The following is a 22,481-nucleotide window of genomic DNA, read 5'->3' as shown; positions in this document are numbered from 1 at the left end:
CCCCCTCCTCCCGCTGGGAGCGGGGAGGGGCAGCTGCACGGCTTTCTGGGACTCGTAGTCCTCAGGCCGCTAGGGTCTCGAGCATGCGCCGCAGCGTTCTCGTCCCTGGGATGGCAGCACTCCCCCTGGCGGCGGAGCGCGAACTGGCGAAGTGGGGCGGGGGCCGGTGGAGGAGACAGTGGTCCGCCTCAGAGATTACCCCCCGCCAGGAAACTAAGGGCGGGCCATCCTAGCGTCGTGTACTTAACCTGTGGCCACTCCCACCCCCTGATCCGCCCCCCTCTAGCCCCCGGGAGGACCATCTGGCTCCCCCCTCCCTCCTTCCCCACAGGACTAGCTGGCCTAAATGCCTTAATCCGGTCATCCCAGCAAGATGATGGAGGGAGCCGAGAGCGGGTTAGGTGAGCTTCACCCCCCCCCCCCCAAGCCTCCCCTCAGCCCTCACTTCAGGCCCCATCTTAAGCCCCAGGGTCCCCAGATCCCACAGAGACCCCCAAAAGCTTGGCCTATGAAACTGGACCTGTTCTTTCTTCCCTCCCCCTCCAGGAGGAGAAGGCCAGGCTGGGATGGCAGCAGGGCGCAGGAAGGCCCTTCCCAGCAAACACAAGGGTCCAGGGCCCGGAGGGATCCAGCGATCTCCTCGGGCCCTCTTCTGCCTGAGCCTTACCAACCCAGTGAGGAGATTCTGCATCACCATCGTGGAGTGGAAGTATCCTGTGTGGCATCCCCCCCACCCCCAACCTGTCCAGGCCTCCCACACTGAAGATGTGGGCAGCAGGCAGGGCAGCTCAACCCTTTCTCACTTGGGGGTTTGGGATGGGGAGGACAGAGATGGGGAGCCAATCCTTCCCCCCACTTCTACCCCCCCCCCAGCTTCCTTGACCTCACCTGCCTCAGGCCATTTGACATCCTCATCCTTATGACCATCTTTGCTAACTGTGTGGCCCTTGGGGTCTATGTCCCCTTTCCGGAGGATGACTCCAATGCAGGCAACCACAACCTGGTAAGACCCGCCCTTGGGCCAGCAGAGACCCATTCCCCCTCCAAATCCTTACACTGCCCTTCAGTGCCTTCACACAGAAACTTCCCAGGACTCCTAAAAGATTTCCCTGAGGTGCCCCCCATGGTTCTGCCCACCTGGCCAGGCCATCCTGGGCCCCCAAGCATAGGAAAGAACCAGAGATGCCATCCTTGCCCCCAGCTAGTCCTGTCACCACAATGGGCCCTGGGCTCAACCCCCTTGCAGGCTGTTCAGTGATGCCCCTCATGTATGTGGCAGGGAAGCCACTCCCAGACACCCTGCAAAGAGTGTCATAAACATCCCCTGCTGGATCCTTCGCGACTCCCTCCGATGGCTGGGCACCTCCCCTGGACCATTTCACGATTGCCCCTTGGAACCTCAGCATTTACCTAACCCAGTCCTACCCCACCACCACTACCAACCTGCCGTGGGCTTCTCTGGCTGCCCAGCTCAGAGCGTTACAGGGAACCCCCAGTCCCTCTTTGGGCCTTTCCTAGACCATCCTACACCCCTGCATGGCCGCTCTAGATGTTCCTTCTCCTCACTCCATAGACTGAACAGAGCTGAACATGAACCCTCTCCAGAGACCCTTAGGTTTTCTTTTGAACACTAGAGATGCCCCTCAGCAACCCCTTCTTTAGGTACCCTCCCCCACATGGTCACACTCTGCCCTCTGCACCCCCAGGAGCAGGTGGAGTACGCATTCCTGGTGATCTTCACTGTGGAGACAGCACTAAAGATTGTGGCCTATGGCCTTGTCCTTCACCCCAATGCCTACATCCGCAATGGCTGGAACCTGCTGGACTTTATCATTGTGGTTGTAGGGTACGCCCCAAAACTCATCTTCCCTCTGCATCCCTGACATACTCAGCACTTTCTTGGCTCTTCCCCCTGCTCCCACCAGGGTCTCAAACTCCCCAGACTGCCCCAGAACCCCCAAGCATAAGAAATAGCCAGAGAGCCCATTTCTGACCCAGCTAGTCCTGTCACAGGAATGGGCCTGGACCTCTCCTGATCTGGCCTCAACTCCCTTGCAGGCTGTTCAGTGTGCTCCTGGAGCAAGGCCCTCCCCGACCAGGGGATGTTTCCCATGCAGCAGGAAAGCCCGGAGGCTTTGACGTGAAGGCCCTGAGGGCATTCAGAGTCCTTCGGCCCCTCCGGCTGGTATCTGGGGTACCCAGTGAGTCCGGGCTGCACAAGGGGAAAAAGAGCTAGAAAGCAGGGAGGTGAGGGCAATGGCTTCAGTCCAGACAGGACTGCCAGCTGTCTCAGGGTCCTCAACTAGAGAGCAGAATGTACAGACAGTGCTGGATCAGGCCTCTGGAGACCTGCCTCAGGTTGCAACAGGCAATTGATAAGGTTTTGCTGAGGAGATGGCCTCCCAGAGGACATGGGGGGCAGTGGGGAGGCCTGTGGCCAGGACTCAGCTCCCCAGGAGGGGGTGAGGCTGGGCAGGAGGCAGGAAGCCCCGGGGGGCCTCCCAGAGGGAATGGGGAGCAGTGGGAAGGCCTAACCCTCCCTCCTCCCTCAGGCCTACACATAGTGCTCAACTCCATTCTGAAGGCCTTGGTCCCCCTGCTGCACATCGCCCTCCTCGTCCTCTTTGTCATCATGATCTATGCAGTCATAGGTCTTGAACTCTTCCTGGGTCGCATGCATAAGACCTGTTTCATCCGGGGTTCAGGTAAGTAAAAAGAGGAAGGGGAGGGGGGCAGAGCTTCCTCAGCCTCATGCCCCCCCCACCATCCCTTCTCCACTGGCCTCTGAGTCAGGAAGAATGGGATTTAAATTCAGCCTCAGCTACTTATTAACTGCATGGCCCTGGGCAAGTCATACAACTTTTTTTGCCTCAGTTTCCTCAACTGTGAAATGGGGATGATATAATGGTATACAGCCATAGACAAGAAATAGGGTTGTTCAAGCATGCCTGATGAAAAAATCCGAGCTGAGTAGAAAATCTGACGTTCATAAACAGAATTCAAGAAGCATCAAAAGGTGTATGTTAGTGAGGAAAGATGAGGGGCTAAACAACCTTAAATTCTTTACAGACTTACATGGTGACATGATCCATGTAACATGCTATAACTTTGTCATCGTCAGGGGTTTTAGAGGAAGTCTAAGTCAATGGAGAGCCTGAAAATGCTTCTATTATGTTTTGATGACCTCAAAAGAATGGATTGGTGAGGTAGAGGAATATACTGGAATAAAGTGAAAGGGAGAGGAAGAATGGGGAAAATTATGTCAAGTCAATGGGAAATGCAAGGAGGAGTTTATCCAATGTAGGGGACAGTGGAGAAAGAGAGTGTCAGCTGCACCTCACTCCCACATGGTTTGGCTAGGGAAGAAAGCGCATAGAGAGCTGAGTAAAGAAATCCATCTTACTCGACAGGAAAGTAAGAAGGAAAGGTGTTGAGAGAGAGAGAGAGGAGAGATAAAAATAAGGGTAGAAGCAAATCAAACGCTTAGAGGGGAGACGATGTGGGGAAAGAGAATGGGAAGTTTAATACAATGTGATGGAGAGAAAGACAGCAGTCACATTGTGAGTGTAAATGGGATGGGGAGTTGTTCATTGTCAGGCATATCTGACACTTGGTGACCCATTTGGAATTTTCTGGGCAAAGATGCTGCAGTGGTTTGCCATTTCCTTCTCCAGACCATTTTATAGATGAGGAAACTGAGGCAAACAGGGTTGGGTGACTTGCCTAGGGTCACATAGCTCCTAGGTGTTTGAAGCCAGATTTGAAGTCAGGTAGTCTTCCTGACTCCAGGCACTCTAGCTGCCCAAACAGGATGAACTCACCAAGAAAAAGGTAGAGAATAGCAGTTTCTGAATTCTAAATTTTGGAGAAATATTCCCTGCTCATGGAAAGGTGAAGCCAATATAATAAAAATGACAATACCAACTAAAAAAAAAAAAGAAAGAAAGAAATAGGGTTGTTATGTGGACCAAATGAGATAATATTTGTCAAAGGTGGGTAGCATGGTACCTGGCACATAGTAGACACTCTGTCCATGCTTTTTCCCTTCCTTTTCCTCTCCATGCTCACTCTCTCTGGTGGACAGACCTGGAGGCTGAGGAGGACCCATCCCCGTGTGCCACCCCTGGCTCCTCTGGCCGACAGTGTGTTGCCAACCACACAGAATGCCGGGGCCGCTGGGCAGGACCCAATGGGGGCATCACCAACTTTGACAATTTCTTCTTCGCCATGCTGACCGTCTTCCAGTGTGTCACCATGGAGGGCTGGACTGATGTGCTCTACTGGGTACGTGCCCAGTTGCTGGGGAGGCCAGAGCTGCCTGGAATGTGGCCATGAGCCCCACCAGCTCCCAGTGTACCCCAGGGTGGAGCAGCTTGAGCTCATTGGCCATTTGCCCTGTGTCCTCCTTCCTCCCTCTCTTCTTTCCTCTCCTGTTCCCTTCTCTCCCTTCTCTAGATGCAGGATGCCATGGGGTACGAGCTCCCCTGGCTCTACTTTGTCAGCCTGGTCATCTTTGGTTCCTTCTTCGTCCTTAACCTGGTGTTGGGTGTCCTGAGCGGGTGAGCCTGGGAAAGGGCAGAGGCCTTGAGACAGTTACCCCTGGGTGGCCCTCCCTCCATCACAGCTCTCTCTGGGGTGTTGCAGGGAATTCTCCAAGGAACGAGAGAAGGCCAAGGCCCGGGGAGACTTTCAGAAACTTCGGGAGAAGCAGCAGATGGAGGAGGACCTTCGAGGCTACCTGGAGTGGCTCAGCCAGGCTGAAGAGCTAGGCTTCAGGGACCAGGAGAAGGCGGAAGCCGAGGAGGAGACTGATGCTGAAGGTGAGGAGGACAGGCAGCAGCGTATGGGGGAGGGACAGGGGCAGTGACACACAACCTCAGACCCCACTGGGCCACTTGGGACGGGGGCAGACCAAGACTATGGGGGTATCACTGAAGACAAAATGAGTCATTTTTAAGAGATTTGCTTCAATCCCTCCATTGTCCAGGTTAGGAAATAGATAATATGGGAGGGGGGAGCCTGAGGCACAGGCTACAGACCCCAGTCCTCTGCTTTTCTTCCCAAAGGAAGAAGTGGGGTGGGAGCAGCAGACATCCTGCCCCCCCCTTCCACATGTCTTTCCCCTCCCACAGGAGTCACCTTGTCTGAGATGATCCACAAAAAACGAAGCCGGCTGCGGTGGTTCAGTCATTCGACTAGCAGCCACGGTATTGAGTATATGGGCATATGAGCGTATGGGCCTATGGGCGTATGGGCCTATGGGCTTGTGGGCGTATGGGCATATGAGCGTATGGGCCTATGGGCATATGAGCGTATAGGCCTATGGGTGTATGGGTGTATGGGCATGCGGCAGGGAGACCTTGGGTGGGACTCAGAGGCCCATAGGGTGGTCCCCATCTCCCTCTGCTTCCAGCTAGTGAAACAGGTTCCATGAGTGCAGAGACTGGGACGGAGGAAGATGAAGAGACAGGGAACGCCTGTAGCAGAAACCTGTGAGTGCCACTCAAAGCAGCCAGGGAGGGACAGAGAGGCTCAGTCCTGATGCGCAGTGGGTAGGGGGGAGGCCTTCTGGAATGCCTCAGTTCACAGATCTATTGAATGAAGCTCCTCCCCTCCCCAGACTCAGCCTAGTCCCTTCCATTCTGCAGGGCCAAGATCATGAAGACCAGGCTGTGGTAAGTTTGTAGGAAGAGCCAAGGTAGCCCTGGGGTGACTGCTCACCAGGCCATTCCCCATCCCCACCCTAGCTGCCATTCTGCCCAGATTCCCAGAGAAGGCAGCCCCCAGCTCCAGAGAGGTGGGGTGCATGTACATAGAGGCAGGAAACAGCATGTTGGAGAGTGGGCAGATGGCTGAGAGGGACCTAGGAAGTCATGATGCTTCTGACTCAGAGAAGAAGGAAGATGCTTGGAGGCTCTGATAGTAAGGGGTGATGGGAGTCTGAACCAGGAGGGAGAGAAAGGACTGGTCAAGGAGTTAAAGACTTTGTCAGGGCAATTTAGGAAAACAGTGGCCTCCTTGCCAGAGATCTGGAAGCTAGGGAGAAGCAGAGAAGATAACAGATTGAGTTCTCTGAAGTGAGAGACCCTGGATTCAAATCCCATATCTAATGACTGCTACCCAGAGGACTAAGCCACTGAGTCTCCCTCCCTCCTTACATCCATCACACATGGAGCAGAGGGAGGGGGGACAAGGGAGTCTGCCAAGTCCTCCTTTCTTCCTCCCCTCCTCACCAGCCGCAGGATCCGAAGGGCCAACAGGGCACTCAGGGCCCACTGCCGCCATGCCGTGAAATCCGTGGCTTGTTATTGGACTGTCCTGCTTCTGGTCTTTCTGAATACATTGACCATTGCTTCCGAGCACCATGGACAGCCCATCTGGCTCACAGAAATCCAGGGTGAGACCAGCCAAGACAACCAAATCCTCCCTGCCCCCAAGTGCCCTTGGGAGCTGCTCCCATGCCAGGCCCCCACTGAGCCCTTAACAGCCCCAGAGATCCCAAATGCTGCTTTCCATATCAGGGTCCTCTGTCCCCCTAGAATATGCAAACAAGGTCCTGCTGTGCTTGTTTACTGTGGAGATGCTCCTGAAGCTTTATGGTCTCGGCCCAGCTACCTACGCAGCCTCTTTCTTCAACCGCTTTGACTGCTTCGTGGTGTGTGGAGGCATTCTTGAGACAGCCCTGGTAGAGGCTGGGGCCATGCAGTCTCTGGGGATCTCGGTGCTGCGCTGTGTTCGCCTCCTGAGGATCTTCAAGGTGACCAGGTGTGAGAAGCCTCACCCCACCCTGCCCTGCCGTCCTTCCCCAAGTCCTCGGGCAGCTGGCACCTGCTGGGCCTCTTCCTGTCATCTCTCCAGCTCCTGTTAGGGAGGAAAGAAAACTATTGACTGGCACTTGAGTACGCTGCCGCCAGGTGGCAGTAGGGTGATGGCAACCATAGATCCGGCTCCTCTAAGGCTGCTGACTCAACAGATTGTTGAACCCCAAATAGTTATTAAGTGCCTACAGTATGCTTTCAAGACAAAAGGAGACAAACGCGGCTTCATCGCGATAACTGTCTATAGAGCCATAGAGGAGACTTTAGGGCCAATTCCCAAAGGCCACAGATGGCTTTGTCTACCCACAATGCCATGGGTTTGCTCAGCCTCCTTGCAATGTCATCCCCACAGGGTGAAATTAGCTCCAAGCCTCCGAATTTGTACCTGCTGGGGAAGAGGGGCTTGGCTTTCAGTCAGTCTGCTGATAAGCATTTATCGAGCACCGACTGTGTGCTAAGTGCTGGAAGAGAAAAGAAAACAGTTTCTGCTCTCAACGAACTTTCAATGTGTTGGGGGGATAAAGAAAGAATAGCAACAATAGGGAAATAGAGCATTTATGTGGCACCTAGTGTGTGCCAGGCACTGTGCTGAGGTCTGAGGGAAGAGTCTGTGCTCACGTCTGGGTCCTCTGCTTTGCTCTGCATCTGACTTGCAGTAGTGTGACCCTGCTTTCCACCTTCTGTCTGATAATAGGGTTGACCTAGGTGATCTCTAACTTTAACCCTCAGAAATTCTGGCATTCAGTCTGCCCTTGTCACCCTAAGCCACCCCTAGTCCTACTGTCAGCCCAAAGAAGGTGGCCCTGCCACTGCCCATGATTCCCTGGCTTTGACCTTGGCTTTCCCCTCCCTCCAGGCATTGGGCATCCCTCAGCAACCTGGTGGCCTCACTTCTCAACTCCATGAAGTCAATTGCATCTTTGCTCCTGCTCCTCTTCCTCTTCCTCATCATCTTCTCCCTCCTGGGGATGCAGCTCTTTGGGGGGAAATTCAACTTTGATCAGACCCACACCAAAAGAAGCACCTTTGACACTTTCCCCCAAGCCCTGCTCACTGTCTTCCAGGTCTCTGATCACACCTCAGCTTCTACCAGCCAGGGAGGCATTGGGGACTGGGGAGAGTATTGAGGAGAGCCTGGGCAAAGAATTTCGAGATGGAATTTGGCAGCAGTTCACAGGGACTGGGCTTGGGCTAGGTAGGAGGGGGTGAAGGACTTGATTCCCCTCAGCAACAGTGACCTTGACCCCACAGATCCTCACTGGGGAGGACTGGAATGTGGTCATGTATGATGGGATCCTAGCCTACGGGGGGCCCTTCTTCCCCGGGATGTTGGTCTGCATCTACTTCATCATCCTCTTCATCTGCGGCAACTGTATCTGCTTCACACACCCTCTGTCCCCCTTCCCCAACTCTTGGGTCCCTGCTTCCCATCAGCTTTACCCCACTGGCCCCAGGCTCATCCCTGGGCTCCCCTTTCACTCACCCTTGGGAAGGAAGGGGAGAAAGACAGTTAGGAAGTCCCAGGATCCTAAGCTAAACCGTCAGACATCCTACTGAATGTCTTCCTTGCCATTGCTGTGGACAACCTGGCAGGAGGAGATACTAGCACCTCCAAGGGCCGAGGAAAGTGAGGACCCCAAACACACACCTTCTGAGAATTCTTCCTGCTACTCCAGGCTAACGGACAAGATACCAGTTCCATACCTTGACCATCTCACCTGAGGAGGGGGGAGGGATGGGGGAGGGAGAAGGGAAGGAGGGGGAGGGAGAAGGGAGGGAGGGGGGAGTCTCCCTAGTCTTTGAAATTCCCTCTAAAGTCCAGTCCCACAACCCCTCCCACCATTTTCTGCCTGACCAGGGACAAGAATGCTGAGCAAGGTGCCAGCCCCCAAGAGAACGGAATGCTGGTGAGTTTATCTGGGACAGAACTTGGGGGGTTTGGACTTGGGGAGGATCTCAGCCTTGTGCTCCTCACCCCCAGGTGCCCTGTGGAGAAGTTGAGGAGGAGGGAGATCAGAGTGAAGATGGAGGTAGCCGAGAATGGGCTTGGAAGGCGTCTCTACCATCCTGTAAGGTGGAATGGGGAGGGGGATGCAGAGGAGAACAACGCCCATGTGACTGAATTAGTCACTTAACCTCATGTCTTGTAAAATGAGCCTTCAGTCCTTGATCCTTTGGTCCTTACCAGAGATAAGGAGAGATCAAGGAATCAGAGCACAGTGCCTGGCACACAGTAGGTGTACTGTATAAAGAAACGCTTGTTTCTTCCTTCCTTTCCATGCCAGGCTCAGGGGAGGAGGAAGAAGAAGATGAACAGGAAGGCATTAGGCTTGAGCGCCTACAAGAAGTGGTCCCCAAGGAGAAAGTGGTGCCCATCCCTGAAGGAAGTGCCTTCTTCTGCCTCAGTCACACAAACCCGTGAGTGTCTGCGGAGCCCGGGATTTGTGGGGGCTCACAAGGCTGGTGTCAGGGCCCAGGCTGAGCTGCCACCCCCCATGCTCTCTGTCCCAGGCTCCGGGTCAGCTGCCATGCTCTCATCCATCACCGTATATTCACCAACCTCATCCTGGTCTTCATCATCCTCAGTAGTGTCTCCCTGGCTGCTGAGGACCCCATCCGGGCTCACTCCTTTCGAAACCATGTGAGGGACAGACGCACAGCTGTCTGGGGGGATGGGGAGAGAGGGATGGGGAGAGGACATGCACAGATGGATGATGGGCTCTGGACTGGGGCTAAAAAATGCAAGGCACACAACATCCCTGCTCCAAGAATGAGCTCACCTTCTAGTAGGGTGAGAAAACGATGTGGGGGAAGTTTGGGTACTCAAGAGGGAGTCGGGGGGATGGTGAGTCGGTCCCCAGAGGAGGCTGAGAACACATCTTTTACAAAAGTAATGGTTTGACTGTTGTGCCCAGAACTGGAGGTGGAATGGGAAAAGTGGGGTGGAGGGAGAGCGGGACAACGGGAGGGGAGGCTTAGCTGGATGAGGTGTGAGGTGGTGTGTGTTATGCTCTGAGTTCGCTCTGAATGGCTAGCCCCAGGACACTTTGGAGGAACCGGGCTCTGGGTGCTGATCCAGACAGAGAAGCCAGAAAGCAAGAAATAGAAAAGGCACCTCCCCCCCCCCCCTCACACACAGAGAATCCTGGGGAACTAGAGGCATGTAAGAGAAAGCCACAGAGAAACAGAGAAAGGTTGAGACAGACCTCCTGAAAGAATGACTCCCAAGGAAATCAAGACCCCCAGAGAGTGAAGCAGCGGAGCCCTAGATGGGCAAAGTGAGAAAGAAGAGGGGGTTGGCCAATGCTCACATTCTGTCCTCCCCTCAGGTCCTTGGTTATTTTGATTATGCCTTCACCTCCATCTTCACTGTTGAGATCCTGCTCAAGGTGAGCTTCCCAGCCCCATCCCAGCAGCCCCCTGACCTGTATCACCCATCAGTCTCCTTGGGGCTGGGACTCAGAGCCTGGGCATCCAGGGCTGAGCCAGCCCGCTCCATCGTACCCCTCCTTCCCCCAGATGACAGCTTTTGGAGCCTTCCTTCACCGAGGCTCCTTCTGCCGAAACTGGTTCAATCTGCTGGACCTGCTGGTGGTCAGCGTATCCCTTATCTCCTTTGGCATCCAGTGAGTCCTAACCCTCAAGGAGTCACATGGGCTCACTTAAGGATTGGAATATTCCCCCAAAGATCTAACAAAACTGGTACCAACAAACCAGGAATGACCAGAAACTAGAACCTTTCAAACCTGGGACCCCCCAATTCAAGACTCTTTGAATTTGGAACCCCTTGAATCCTAGACCTGAGCCCTCTCACCACCCCTCCCCCCAAAGCCCAACGAATCATTGTGGAACCAGGATCTCTGAATCTAGGTTTCACAAACTGGAGATCTCCAAACCTATGAAATGACTTGCCCAAAACAGGGTTCTTGAACCTGATCTCTGGACCCCCATACCAGATAGCCCCAAAATGTCTGGAAGCCCCAAACCTGACCCCCCAAAAACTGGAAGCAAAAAAAGGCCTCTGTGGCCAGTACTCCCCAGATATGGGTCCCCTTAAGAGAATCAGATGCCCTAAACCCTAGGGCCCTTGAGCCCCAGAATTCCAAGGTAGGCTGAGGCTGACTCTGGCTCTGATCCCCAGTTCCAGTGCCATCTCCGTGGTCAAGATCCTCCGGGTGCTGAGGGTGCTCCGGCCCCTGCGGGCCATCAATCGAGCCAAGGGCCTCAAGGTGACTGACCTTTCCTAGAGTCTCCCTGACCCAGAGCAGGGTTTGGAGTGCAGGGTTTCTTTGTTCAGTCCTGGACACTGTTCTTGTGTCCTCAGCACGTGGTCCAATGTGTCTTTGTGGCCATCCGCACCATTGGCAACATCCTGATTGTGACCAGCCTGCTCCAATTTATGTTCGCCTGCATTGGGGTCCAGCTCTTCAAGGTAGGGAGTCTCTGGGCCAATGGGAGCCAAATGCCACAGGGCCTGTGCTCGACATACTCAATGGCCCTGAATCTCCACAGGGCAAACTGTACAGCTGCACTGATGAGGCAAAACATACACCAACAGAGTGCAAGTGAGTGTCCCTGAAATCACCCTCCTGATCTCTGGGGAGGCCTCACTCCCTCAGAGAGCTCTCTAGTCCATTGGAGCCCAGATCCTCTATCTTATTCCCCGAAGAGGCACCTTCCTTGTGTACCCTGATGGAGATGTGGCCCATCCTGTCATGAGGCAGCGTGTGTGGCAGAATAGTGACTTCAACTTTGACAACGTTCTGTCAGCCATGATGGCACTGTTCACCGTCTCCACCTTTGAAGGCTGGCCTTCGTGAGCTCCACACACAATGGCGGGGGAGGGAGTAGAGGGTAGGAGTCGGGGTGCTGGTAGGGGAAAGCCCAGGCTCCTCCAAGTGTCCCTCCCCAGTCTGCTGGCCTCTCTAGTTCTGAGAGGCTGGACTCTCTCCTCCCACCCTTGGAGCCTCCCCTCAACACACACACACATGCACACACACACACATGCACACATGCACACACGCACACATGCACACACGCACAGAACCTCCTAGTCCTGTGCCTAGGAGGTACCTTGGCAGGTGGGTTCCTCACTTGCCTCTTCTGCTCACTACCTGAAGGCCCAAGCCAGTCACTTCTCTTCCCTGGGATGCTCCGATTCCCTTCCAAGTCCACGACCATGTGTGTATTCTGGGCTCCTCTGCCCCTTCCCCCCCCCCCCAGATTGCTTTACAAGGCGATTGATGCCTATGCCGAGGACCAGGGCCCCATCTACAACTACCGGCTGGAAATCTCCATCTTCTTCATCGTCTACATCATCATCATTGCCTTCTTCATGATGAACATCTTTGTGGGTTTTGTCATCATCACCTTCCGAGCCCAAGGCGAACAGGAGTATGGGGACTGTGAGCTCGACAAGAACCAGGTCCCAGCCTTCACCCCCCAATCCCAGCACAACCCACCCCTCCCACTCTGCGGCCCCTGCTGCTCACCTCTGCCTTCTCCATTCCAGCGCCAGTGTGTGGAATTTGCCCTGAGAGCCCAGCCTCTCCGACGCTACATTCCCAGGAACAGGCATCAACACCGAGTGTGGGCGACCGTGAACTCCGCAGCTTTTGAGTATCTCATGTTCCTGCTCATCCTGCTCAACACTGTCACCTTGGCTATGCAGGTACATCCCCAGTGGCCTCCCAACTCTGCGTGCCTCTCTGGAAGCAGGGTTAGACTCAACGATCTGCAACTGGATCTGTCAAGACCTGACTCATACAGAGAATCTCAGGTGCTTCCTCTCTAAAGTAAGGAGATTCTGGGATCCCCCCACTTCCAGCCCTGATGTTCTGTGTTCTAGCTAAGTGGCCCAGTGAAGAGTCAGGAAGACCTGAGTTCAAATCCTGCATCAGATACTTCCTAACCGTGTGACCCTGAGCAAGTCACTTCACTGCTGTCTCCCTCAGTTTCCTCATCTGTGAAATGGGGATCATCATAACAGCCCCTCCCTCCTGGATTATTGTGAAAAGTGCTTAGCCCAGTGACCTGGCACACAGATGGTGTTTAATGAATGCTTACCCCCTTCTCGCCTCCTCCCTCCTTCTTTCTCTCCCCAGCACTATGAACAGACAGCTCCCTTCAATTACACAATGGATGTCCTCAACATGGTCTTCACAGGCCTCTTCACCGTGGAGATGCTGCTCAAGGTCATTGCCTTCAAACCCAAGGTTGGCACCTTCCTGAGGGGGAGCAGGGAAGGATCATTGAATAACTGAAGAGGGAAATCCCAACCTAGAGGGGGTCATACAGCAAAGTGAGAGGCACCTCACTTGCCTGGCTTTTGGCCTGAAGCTATTTCCACTAGAACTCAGGGCTCCTGGTGTGCCACTTCCCTGAATTTCTCATATCAGTCCCCCTCACCTCAGCATTACTTCTGTGATGCCTGGAATACTTTCGATGCCCTGATCGTGGTGGGCAGTGTGGTGGACATCGCAGTCACTGAGGTCAATGTGAGGATACTACTCCCCTGCGTGATCTCCTGGCCCCAGACTGCCCTTCTCCCTGATGGACTCCTTCCTTGTTTTCTCCATTACCTTTGTCCTCTCCACTCTCTCCTCCATCTTTTCCCCATAGCCTCCCTGGCCTTCATCTTCTTCATTGTCTCCATCCTTCCCTCTCTCTTTTTTGTTGGCATCTCTATTGTTTCCTTTATTATTCTTTGATCTCTTCTGTCTTCTCATTTTTTTTCTCTTGTGTGTCTCATAATGTCCACCATCATCTCCATCTTCTCCTCTGCCATCTCCATCACCCCCAGAATGGAGGACTCCTTGGTGAGGTAACTGTCTGCCTCTTCCTTTTTCCCACTGATGTCTGAGATATTCCATCCCCAGTCCCCTAGAGGATGGGAACAGGGGCAGTGCCTGGGGGAGGTCCTCAAGGTTTGGATCTCCATTGCAGAGCTCAGAGGACAGCTCCCGTATCTCCATCACTTTCTTCCGCCTTTTCCGTGTCATGAGGCTAGTCAAGCTTCTCAGTAAGGGGGAAGGGATCCGTACTCTCCTGTGGACTTTTATCAAATCTTTCCAGGTAAGGTATTTGGTTCTCTCCTACCTGAGAGCTACAGAGCATTCTCTCAGTTCACAGAACTCTCCCTGCTCCTCCCTACACCAGGAGTACAACTCCCAGAATGCTTCTGTTCCAACACACATTATTCCTGTTTCTCCCAGGATTGCAACTTATATAGTCCATGCACTTTACTCACTCCAATTTGGGACTACAACTCCCAGAATTCTTCCGTTCCCCTTCCCCCTTCACCTCCCTACTCCCACCCAAAGCTGCAATGCCTGGAATTAGTCCTTCTTCTCCCAGAATTCTCTCTGACAAGAGTAACTAGGCTGAGGTTTTGTAAAGAGGAGCAGAGCTTTGTTCCAGGTTGGACAATTGAAAGAGCCACAGTGGGTACTAAGGAGGGGGTGCTGGGCTGGCAAAGTGGGCAACAAGCAGGAGACCACCAAGCTGCCCCCACCTGCCAGCAGTTGGGCTTCTTGGATGCCCGTAGCGAAGAATCGCTGTCCTTGGTACCTGTCCCGACAATCACTAGTTAGACTAAGTATGGAGCAGGCGACTTCTTGGGGGGTGGGAGGGTGGGAGGGAGGATCAGTGCCCAGCCCTCTCTGAGGGCTCCTTTCGTATTTCTGTCGTTGACCCTTGTCTCACAATGGCTCTCTGTGTGTCTGTGTGTCTGTCTGCCACCGACCCCAAGGCTCTCCCCTACGTTGCTCTCCTCATTGCCATGATCTTCTTCATCTACGCTGTTATTGGCATGCAGGTGAGTCCCCAGGAGGGGAAGGGCAGAGCAGGGAAGGCCTGCTGGGTCCCCTCAGGGGCATCCACATCATCCTCTTGTGTCTTCTTTCAGATGTTTGGGAAGGTGGCCCTCCAGGACACGACACAGATCAACCGCAACAACAATTTCCAGACCTTCCCCCAAGCGGTGCTCCTCCTATTCCGGTGAGGAGCCCTGTCCAGACCCTGAGGTCCCCAGATTTGGCCTGGGTTTCATAATACCATGTTGCAGCTGAGACTGGCCACTCAACCTTTCTGAGGCCTGGTTTCCCCCTTTCTAAAGCAAAGAAAGTAGATCCTATGATCTCTAAGGTCCTCCCCAACTCCATCATTTGAGGACACCACCTGGGCTTTCTTAGTTTGCCCCGTGGACACTCAAGCCTGGTAGGATCACTCACAGAGCTGCTGATTTCCTATATGGCCTAGGCCAGTCCCTGTCCCTCTCTGGGTCTCAATTTCCTCAGGGAAGTGGATCAGATGGTCTTTCCTTGCCCGTGCCCCCACCTCCACCCCAGTTTATAGCTCTGAGCTACTGATTTGATGATTTGGCCAGGGCAGATCTCTGTGACTTTGGGCCAGTCCCTTGATCCACATCTCAGTTTTCCCCACATCTGTAAAATGATGGAGGTGGTGTTTAATGCTCGCTCTCTGAGGACCCTTTGGGTTGTGGTCCTGTCCTCTGAGTCTGGACCTTGGCTGTAGTCCTGACTGACTATATTCTTCCTTGGGGACCCGGCCCAGGTGTGCCACAGGGGAGGCATGGCAAGAGATCATGCTGGCCAGCCTGCCTGGGAAGCGCTGTGACCCCGAGTCAGACTTTGGACCTGGTGAAGAGTTCACCTGTGGAAGCAATTTCGCCATTGTATACTTCATCAGCTTTTTCATGCTCTGTGCCTTCTTGGTAAGCTCAGGGTGGGAAAGGGGGGACAGAGCAGAGAGCCAGTCCCTTAAAACCTCCCCCAAGTCCTGTGGCAGAGCCTGAGTTCCACAGTCTGTAAAACGGAGGACGTGTCTTTGAAGCCATGAGCTTCAGTCCTGACTTTGTGTGATCTGTGCCAAGTTCCTCCTCCTCTCTAGCCTTGAATTACCTCTTCTGCAAAATGAAATGGCACTCGATGCCTTTCCCATTTCTGGGGTCATTTTAAAGCTGGGGGGGAAATCTGCTGATTTCTTTCTAAGCCCCCTTCCCTCTGTCTAAGACTGTTGGGGTTAGTGACTTGGGTGGAGCCAGGCAGAGTGGGGTCTCCTTGTTTCCTCTGTCAGTGACCTCTGTAGTGCTAGCTCACTTGATAGCTGGCAAAGTGCTGAACAGAAATGATCCCCTATTATCATCCCCATTATGAGATTGGCAGCCATGATTGAGAGGGATGATATCTGAATTCACCCTAACTTCCTGTGTGACCCGGGTCAGTCTTGCCCTCTCTCTTCACCTCAGTTTCCCCCTCTGTAAAGTGAGGGGCTTTGAAGGTTCCTCCCTGCTCTGAGCCAAACCCATTGAAAAGTCAGGAAGCACTAGCTGTGGCGATAAGGGCTAGTTACTTGGTTTGTTTCCTCATCTGTAATATGGGGTCATCATATCTGTAGCACCTTCTCCCCCTGTTTTGAGGGTTTATCCAGCTCTGCCTAGGTCACCAAGGGCCAGCCTCTACCCTCTTCAAGCCTCAGTTCCTAAGTTTTTCCCTTCTGTAAAATGAAGCAGTTTGACTGGACAACCTCATTCCAGCTGTGAGCCCAGGAGCTGATAATCTTAGAGGTTGCCAGCATCTATGGAGGGCCTTCTCATGGGGGGCCTGTTTCTTAAGGGGCCCCTCCCCTAACTCTGTTTCTCCCCTCTGCTTGGGGTAGATCATCAATTTATTTGTGGCTGTCATAATGGACAACTTTGACTACTTGACCCGGGACTGGTCCATCCTCGGCCCCCACCACCTGGACGAGTTCAAGAGGGTCTGGTCTGAATACGACCCTGGGGCCAAGTATGAGCCTGTCCCCTAATTCGGCAGTGCCCCACCCTAGACCTTATATTCCTGGCCCCTGAGTCCTGTGCCCACTACAACCTACCCCATTCCTTCTCCTGGAAGTTAGAGCTCTGCTTGCCTGGGAGGCCTGGGACTCCCTGGCACCTACAAGGCTCTGATCTCTTCTCTCTGGGCTACCCAGGGGCCACATCAAACATCTGGACGTAGTGGCCTTGCTCCGACGCATCCAGCCTCCATTGGGGTTTGGGAAACTCTGTCCTCACCGTGTGGCCTGCAAGGTCTGTCCATCATGGCGTGCCCTTCAAGCTAATCCCTGAGACCCTGGACCCTTCTGAATCCCCTAAAGTCCCCAGCCTGGAGACCCTCCCCCAGAAGCTTCCTAAAGATTCCTCAAATACTCCAGCCTGGCACCTTATGGAACTGCTTCTCTTAGAATCTGCCAGCTCATCCCATGTCTGTGTCATACCCATGTCTCCTCACATGTGTGCCTGTGTATGCATGCGTGTGTGTGTGTGTGTGTGTGTGTGTGTGTGTGTGTGTGTGTGTATAACACAAACCCTTGGTCTCTGCAGCGACTGGTGGCCATGAACATGCCCTTGAATGCTGATGGGACAGTAACATTCAATGCCACCCTCTTTGCCCTGGTCCGGACATCTCTGAGGATTAAGACTGAGGGTAGGATGGAGCCCAGGATCAGATGGGAGGAGTGGAGTGACCTCCCTGGCCAACAGAAGAGGTCATTCTGTCTTATCTTCCTCGCCACACCCAGGGAACCTAGAGAGGGCCAATCAGGAGCTGCGGGTCGTCATTCGGAAGATCTGGAAACACACCAAACCCAAACTCCTAGACGAGCTCATCCCACCTCCTGATGGTAGGAGGCTCTGTACTCCCCCCACCCCCCTTCCCTCTCTGTGTTAGGAGATGGGCCAGGGACCAGCTTTGGGTCTCCAATGTCCCTCCCGCCATTTTCTTGCATTCTCCTCACCACCCAGCCCTGCTGCCAGGAGGCCCCAAAGGGTAAGTGAGCTCTGTGCTTTCCCTCCTTGATGTCTGGCCACAGAGGACGAAGTGACTGTTGGGAAATTTTATGCCACATTCTTGATCCAGGATTATTTCCGAAAGTTTCGGCGTCGGAAAGAGAAGGGTCTGCTGGGGGCTGAGGACTTGCCGAGCAACTCTTCTGCCCTACAGGTCTGTGGGCAGGTTGGGAGGGATTAGGGAAGGGAGCCAGAGCCTGGGCCTCTTCTGAGGGGCAGCGCTACAGTCCCACACCCCATCTCATCTCACCATTAGGCACTGACAGTGGGAAAGGAGGGAAAGGGACAAAGGGACCTCGGGAAAGGGAAGGGAATGGAGAGAGGAATGTGAAGCCCCATTTTGGGGGCCCTCCTTGGCTTCCCCACCCCTAGGCTGGACTGAAGACTCTGCAGGATCTGGGCCCAGAGATCCGCCAGGCCCTTACCTGTGACCTGGAAGAAGAAGAAGAGGACGCTGACTTCAGAGAGGAGATCGACAGGGTAAGTACATGAGATACCTCATTGACTCTGTGGCCTAGGAAAAATTATTTCACAACTCTGGGCCTCACCTTCACCATCTGCAAAATGGGACGATTGGGCTCAATAACCTTAAAGTCAAAACCCTAACCTTCTGGCTGTGCCTAGTGCCCACAGGATGCCCTGGACCCTTCCTCACCATCCCGCCATGACTCCACTACCGTATCTCTGACTATGCCCACCGAGGAAGATAGGGAAGCAGTGAGAAGACCTCCGCCTGGAGCCCATTCTCACAGGTACTGGGCAGAAGGGGCCAGGGGAGGATTCGCAGGCTTTGGTACTGAGAGGTCCAGGTCCAGACCTGGGTAATCAAGGAGAACACCACAAGCAGCGACAGTAATAAGCACTGCCCTGGGAGATAGGTGCTATAATGGTCTCCACTTTATCCATGAGAAACCTGAGGCATCTGAAGTTAAGTGACTTGCCCAGGGTCACACAAGTAGGAAGGATCTGAGGCTGGATTTGAACTCAGGTCTTCCTGACTCCAAGCCCAAGGTTCTAGCCACTGTGACGCCCCCTAGCTGCATCTAGCTGAATGAATGAGGGAATGAAGGAGTGGATGAAAAGCATTCACTCAGCACTCGCTGTGGGCCAGGCATAAAGATAAGGCCTCACCTCGCGTTAAACTGAGGGGTATTTTGAGTTTGATTTTCTTGCTCAACAAACATTCATTGTATAATGAGAAAAACGAGGCATCTTCCTCAGCGGTGTGATGTCAGCGAAGCTCGTTGGCAAGGCCTATCCATGCACTTGTAAAGCCTGAGGTTTCAGTGACTGAGTGAATAGGGAAAAGCAGCCCCTCCAAACTGAGGGTTCTTTTGAAAAACAAAATGAAATAAAAGGACCCCCTAAATCCATTCTCCCTAACATTTCTAGGCCAGTTGGACTCACCCCATACTTGCTGTTTCCCAGCTGCTCTAAAGTGCCTCCCTGCGGCCCTTCCCTTGGTGGAGCCACCAGAGGAGCCAAGCTTGAGGGGGGCAGGAATAGGGGTGGGGGGTGGTAAAGACTGAGAAGGCAGGGAAGGGAACGCCAGTCTAGGGTATCTCCCCCTCCCCTTGGCAGTGCTTTCCCCATGCCAGAAGAGCTGCCCTCAGGACCTGAGGGCCTGGCAGAGAAGGAGGAAGAAGAGACCCACTCTCCAAGGCAGGACAGGTAAAAAAAGATTTCAGGGGGCCAACCAAGCCGGGTCCTCCTCTTCCTAATTTCCTCCTTGACTCTCCAACAGACAACCCCACGTAAATGAGCTTCCCAGGAGGCCCCATCACATCCTTCTCCCACCACCACCTCCTCCCCCTCCTCGAGAACCCTCTGGACAACTGGGCAGGCTCCTGGACCCTCACCCCCGCCACAGCCGCCGCCGCCGCCGCCTGCTGCCCCCCACACCTGCTGGTGAGAACCTGAAGGGAGAAGAGGTGGGAGGGGTCTGGAAGGAGGCCTATGGGCGTTACGGCCTGTTTCCAAGGACAGGGGTCAGTGACGCTGTGCCCCCTGGGCTTGGGCAGCCCGGAAGCCCTCTCTCACTATCCAGTGCATGCAGCACCAGGGAAGTTGTGATGACTTCCCAATCCCTGGAACCTATCAACGCAGGGCACCTTCTGGCAGCCACCAGGCACAGGTGAGGAGGAGCTTGGCGCGTAGGGGGCCAACTGCCAGCCAACCAGCCATGTTTCCTTCCCTTTTACCTTTGGGGCTTGCTTCTCCTTGTTCCAGGGTTCGTGGGCCACACCTCCTCAGCGGGGCCACCTGCTCTATGCACCCCTGCTACTGGTGGAGGAAGGCAGGCTCCAGGGAGATTACACCAACAGGGGGTCCCGGGGCCCACTGCACACCTATGCCCGCCTACGTGTGCCCAGCACCCACCTACCGCCTAGCCCAGGGAAAAGGGGCAGTGCCGACAGCCTGGTGGAAGCTGTAAGTCTGAATGGGGTGATAAAAGAACTAGGGTATGCTCTCCCTAGACATGTGGATCCCTGACAACTGGTTGTAGAAGTACTCCCCTCCCTTCTTCTCTTTTTCTTTCCCTCCCCTTCCTCCCCATATCTGCTTCCATAACTTAGGCCAGCTCCACTCTAGGGTTTCCCCCTCCCCATCCCAAACTCCCATCCTCTCTGCCCCCTTTCCAACTCTACAATACCTTCCCTGGGCCACTGCTTGATGCCCACAGGTACTGATCTCCGAGGGCCTGGGCCTCTTTGCCCGCGATCCTCGCTTTGTGGCCCTTGCAAAGCAGGAGATCGCCGACGCCTGCCGGATGACTCTGGATGAGATGGATAGTGCTGCCTGTGACCTGCTAGCCTTGGGGACCTCCAGGCCCCGAGTATGGGGTCCCATAGGCAGTGATGATGAGGAGTGCCCCAGGGCCACTGAGGCTGAGGAGGAAGAACTAGCAGATGAGATGGCCTGTGTTGCAGCCCTCTAGGGGCTTCCTCTTTTAGGTCCCAAGACCCCTGGGAAAGCTTCTTTTTGGCCAGAGGTGAGCGAGGGGCTTGGAAGCCGAGTGGGGACAGAGACCCAGCTGTAGAGATTCATAGAGAACTAGAGTGTATGAATCCCCAAGAGGTACAACCTCCTGAAGAGCACCCTGGCCGAGGCCCTACTGATCTCTGCACTTAGCACTCAGGGAGACACCCTGGAAAGCCTTGAGGACCCTGGTACTTCCAAAGACTCAATGTCAAAGGGAAAAAGATGGCTCCTAGACTCTGCATTTTTAGGTGCAAGTCTGTCCAAGACGATTTTATTTCATCGAACATTAACTTAATATCCTCAGGGGGAATTCTGGAAAGATGGTCAGAAAACTTTCAGTTCTCCAGATTTCTTCCACAAAAAAAAAGACAAAACATCTCCTCAGAGCAGCAGAAATAAAAACTGGGTAAAGCAGACAATTTGAGAAGACCCTAGGAAAGACCGACCTCCTGGGGTGGAGTGCAAACACCTCCAGGCTGAGTCTGCAGAATCATCAAACAACTGGCCCTGGGGACAGCTGGCTGCAGAGGCAGCCTCCACCTTAGAAACTTGCTTTTGGCAGATCGTGTGGAGGTCTGTCAGCTGAGTAGGGGAAGATTGAAGGACCTTCCACAGTCAAGGGACACCAAGCACAGCTGTGCTGACCAGATGCATCCCAGGCTGTGGATGCAGGTAGAAGGAGCTAGCACACCCCTGAGGAGTGCAGTTTCTAGGGGCGAGATCCTGCTAGCTGTGGGCACATGCAGGAGAGTAGAGTCCCTGGTTTCAGTTCCAGGGCAGGGAGGACCTCTGTGGTTTGCAGCCTGGGGTGGGGGTGGGGGTGGGAGGGCTGGGGGAGGACTGCAGAGAGCAAGATCATTTGTGGGACAGTGTGGATGGGAACCCTAAATGGGGAGAAGATCTCAAGATTAGGCCCTGAGACAGACCTCAGAAAATAACAGTAAGAAGGACCTGAGACTTGGGGCATCATTTCCCCATACCTTGGGACTACAACTTGATTATGTTGATAGCTGCTAAAAAAAAAATTAAATAAAAAATAAAAGAAAAAATAAATAAATCAGAGTAAGCAAAGGAGAAAAACCCAACCATAGTTAGTTACTATGGGGATAGAGAAGATCTGGGTTCATATTTAGAAGAAGATGATGGAGCTAAAAAGCCACACCTCTTTCAATGAGAAGCATCACATGATCTCCAGCACAAAAAAAGTTCTTGAAAGAATACAAAAAGGACTTTAAAAAACAAATAAGAGAGGTTGAGGAAAAATTAGGGAAAAAAAGCAATCCAAGAAAATTAAGAAAATTAGGATAAGAAAGTCAACCAACTTGACATAGAGAATAAAAACCATAAGGAAGAAATGAATTCCTTGAAAACTAGAACTGGCCGAGGGGAAGCTAATGGCATTCTAAAACTTCAAGAAATCATCAAACAAAATCAAAAGAATGAAAAAACTGAAGAGAAAGTGAAACGTCTCATCAGAAGAACAATGGATCTGGAGAATAGATCGAGAAGAAATAGTATAAGAATAGTTGGATTACCTGAAAAATGATTTTAAAAAAAGAATTGATGCAACATGACAAGAAATGATCAAGGAAAATTGCCCTGAAGCTCTAGAACAAGAAGGCAAATGAGAAATAGAAAAAAATCCACTGATCACCACCAAGAGATCCCAGGAGGAAAATTTCTGGGATTATCATAGTCAAGAGTCAAAGCTCCCAGGTTAATGAGAAAGTATTGGAAGCAACAGGAAAAAAACAACTTAAATAACTTGGAGCTATAATAAGGATTACACACTACCCAGCAGCTACTATGTTGAAGGCCCAGTGGACTTGGGATAC

General features: G+C 53.3%; 1 protein-coding gene across 1 annotated transcript; it reads left to right on the top strand.

The window, feature by feature from the left end:
- The first annotated feature begins 37 nt into the window (after positions 1 to 37).
- On the top strand, positions 38 to 21,452 carry CACNA1F (calcium voltage-gated channel subunit alpha1 F). Its single transcript, XM_072627335.1, has 48 exons — positions 38 to 401; positions 547 to 709; positions 898 to 1,003; positions 1,707 to 1,846; positions 2,059 to 2,201; positions 2,553 to 2,705; positions 4,085 to 4,284; positions 4,456 to 4,559; positions 4,645 to 4,820; positions 5,133 to 5,207; positions 5,414 to 5,492; positions 5,649 to 5,675; positions 6,237 to 6,397; positions 6,540 to 6,765; positions 7,675 to 7,882; positions 8,070 to 8,190; positions 8,364 to 8,445; positions 8,495 to 8,513; positions 8,615 to 8,725; positions 8,800 to 8,848; positions 9,104 to 9,236; positions 9,330 to 9,459; positions 10,148 to 10,207; positions 10,338 to 10,444; positions 10,960 to 11,047; positions 11,143 to 11,250; positions 11,331 to 11,383; positions 11,488 to 11,634; positions 12,042 to 12,243; positions 12,331 to 12,489; positions 12,923 to 13,033; positions 13,232 to 13,315; positions 13,764 to 13,892; positions 14,569 to 14,634; positions 14,725 to 14,816; positions 15,393 to 15,552; positions 16,497 to 16,624; positions 16,809 to 16,905; positions 17,200 to 17,302; positions 17,397 to 17,498; positions 17,688 to 17,818; positions 18,037 to 18,144; positions 18,289 to 18,416; positions 19,246 to 19,335; positions 19,409 to 19,572; positions 19,686 to 19,798; positions 19,894 to 20,094; positions 20,348 to 21,452. The coding sequence occupies exons 1-48, from the start codon at positions 374 to 376 to the stop codon at positions 20,600 to 20,602; spliced, it is 5,820 nt and encodes a 1,939-aa protein (XP_072483436.1). The 5' UTR covers positions 38 to 373; the 3' UTR covers positions 20,603 to 21,452.
- The last annotated feature ends 1,029 nt before the right edge of the window (positions 21,453 to 22,481 follow it).

The sequence above is a fragment of the Notamacropus eugenii genome, chromosome X (genome assembly GCF_028372415.1).
Source record: "Notamacropus eugenii isolate mMacEug1 chromosome X, mMacEug1.pri_v2, whole genome shotgun sequence".
Lineage (NCBI taxonomy): Eukaryota > Metazoa > Chordata > Mammalia > Diprotodontia > Macropodidae > Notamacropus > Notamacropus eugenii.
The sequence above is the reverse complement of the archived record's forward strand: the minus strand, read 5'-3'. Positions and strand labels throughout refer to the sequence as shown.

Excerpts from the sequence above, each read along its gene's own strand:
- CACNA1F (XM_072627335.1), top strand. The coding sequence starts at position 374 with ATGATGGAGGGAGCCGAGAGCGGGTTAG. Across the intron at positions 11,048-11,142 it reads ATCGAGCCAAGGGCCTCAAG|CACGTGGTCCAATGTGTCTT; the intron begins GTGACTGACCTT and ends TTGTGTCCTCAG. Across the intron at positions 19,799-19,893 it reads CTGGCAGCCACCAGGCACAG|GGTTCGTGGGCCACACCTCC; the intron begins GTGAGGAGGAGC and ends TCCTTGTTCCAG.